This window comes from Prunus persica, chromosome G3 (genome assembly GCF_000346465.2).
Source record: "Prunus persica cultivar Lovell chromosome G3, Prunus_persica_NCBIv2, whole genome shotgun sequence".
NCBI lineage: Eukaryota > Viridiplantae > Streptophyta > Magnoliopsida > Rosales > Rosaceae > Prunus > Prunus persica.
In genome coordinates this window covers 13,492,501-13,494,566 of record NC_034011.1, presented here as the reverse complement: position 1 = coordinate 13,494,566, position 2,066 = coordinate 13,492,501, and the positions used below count along the sequence as shown (strand labels likewise).

The window sequence follows — 2,066 nt, the reverse complement described above, 5'->3', positions numbered from 1 at the left end:
TAACATTTCCCTTGAAGATGCTCCAGTTTGTAGTTTCAAGAGAGATTACGAAATTAAATTCCTTCTATTTCATTATCCACTCGGGTTCAAACGTAAACCACAATCTAGAAAATGGTTAAGGAAGAAAACGTCACTTGAAAACTTCAACAATAGGAATGCTGGTTGAGTCAAGAGTTTCTTTTTCTTTTAGCGACAGGTGGATGGGTTTTGACTTGGACTCATATAAGAATTACGAACGTGAAAAATACCATACACACCGCGTAACAAAGAAAAATCGGCCACATATGGACACTCAAATTTTTACAAACCAACAGAAAAAACAAAAGCTACATCATAGTGTGGACGTACCTCTCTGACTTTAAATTGGCTTTATGGAGGGACCTAATTTCCAAGAAAAGGCAAAACTAAAATTATCCACGTGCCAAACCCTGAATTTTTTTCAAATTTGACGGCTTTCTCTTGTCATATTGCTGATGCAAGTTTGGATGACGACGAGTAGCTCACACTCGGACCCTACACATTAGTTTCCTTCTGTTTTCTCATCACTTGAAGACTTCTGCCCTTTTTGCACTTTCATCATCACTTGGGAGACTAGCTAGAAGAGACTTGTTAGAATATAAATACATGTGCGTATTGCTCAAAGCAAGAGCAATTCAAACTACAGAAACTTGGGAAATTCAGCCTCATGGGATCATTTGTTGCCAACTTGGAAGAGAGAGATCATCAAATTCAAATGGATCATAATCAAGGAAGTCAGTCTTCTTCAACCAAGGTAGAAAGGAGGGTGATAGAGAAGAACAGGAGAAACCAAATGAAAGTCCTCTACTCCAAGCTCAACTCTCTCCTCCCTCGCCAAAATTCCCAGGTCACTCTCTCACTCCCTCTATACATATACGTCTAGATTACGATCTTATTGCACATACGTGTACACTAACTGTGAAAACTAGCTACAATGTATGGACCGCATATGTTCTCTTGCCGAACTATTTTATATTAAATAATGCTTTAATTTGTTCTGACACCAATTAAATGCAGGAGCCACTAAGTCTGCCTGATCAAATAGATGAAGCCATAAACTACATAAAAAGCCTAGAGACAAAGCTGCAGAAGTCCAAGGAGAAGAGGGATAGCTTAAAGGGAAAGAAAAAAAGATCACATACTGCATGCACAAACTTTGATAGCATGAGGTGCTCAAAACCACCGCAAATCGAAATCCATGAGATGGGGTCCACACTGGAGGTAGTATTGATCAGTGGGCTAGACAATCACCAGTTCATGTTCACCGAAATAATTCGTATAGTTCACGAAGAACAAGCAGATGTTGTGCATGCGAGCTTATCAACTTTGGGAGACTCAATATTTCACGTTATACGTGCAGAGGTAGGCAAGTCTATGATTGATTTTGGGGCTGCAAAAATAACTGAGAAATTGAGAAGATTCGTGAATGGATCCACCAGCGATGAAGAACTGCAGCGAGAGTACCTTTGGGACTTTGAAATCTATCCTGAGACATTATGGGATCAGTTCTGAATATTGGTACTGCTAGCTATAATCAAATCAGTTGTATTTCCCAGATTGAGTAGCTAGATTGGGAAAATCACACACTTATGTACTTTTTAAATAATCAAATTAGCGGTGACTATTTTCCACAGTGGAGATTGAAGATCCAAAATCACACTTTAAAAAATAATTAAAAAACTTGAAGGCTAATAAATAATGTAGGCATACTTTTTGTCCTTATAGTTTGGCACTTCAATCACTTTTGATTGTGTAGTTTCAATTTCGTCATTTCTGACCATGTAGTTTCATATTTGTAGTAATTCAACAACAAGATAAAATTTCTGTCCATTTCTCTAACGAAGCAATCACATGCCACTCACGTGGTGGGGCAATTTTATCAGACCAAAATCCCATGCTAAAAGCTAGTCTCTACCCCTTCCATGGGGCGCGAAAATGGGCAATCAAAATCTCAAAATCCTCCCTCCTATCCCAAATTCCCAACACCTAACCAATCTCTATCTCCTCCATCCCTTTCTCTCTCCCTATAGATTCAATCTTCCAAATAA

General features: G+C 38.6%; 1 protein-coding gene across 1 annotated transcript; it reads left to right on the top strand.

Annotated features, from left to right (window-relative positions):
* LOC18766013 (transcription factor bHLH36) lies at positions 583-1,747 on the top strand. Its single transcript, XM_007198802.2, has 2 exons — positions 583-865; positions 1,036-1,747. The coding sequence occupies exons 1-2, from the start codon at positions 686-688 to the stop codon at positions 1,528-1,530; spliced, it is 675 nt and encodes a 224-aa protein (XP_007198864.2). The 5' UTR covers positions 583-685; the 3' UTR covers positions 1,531-1,747.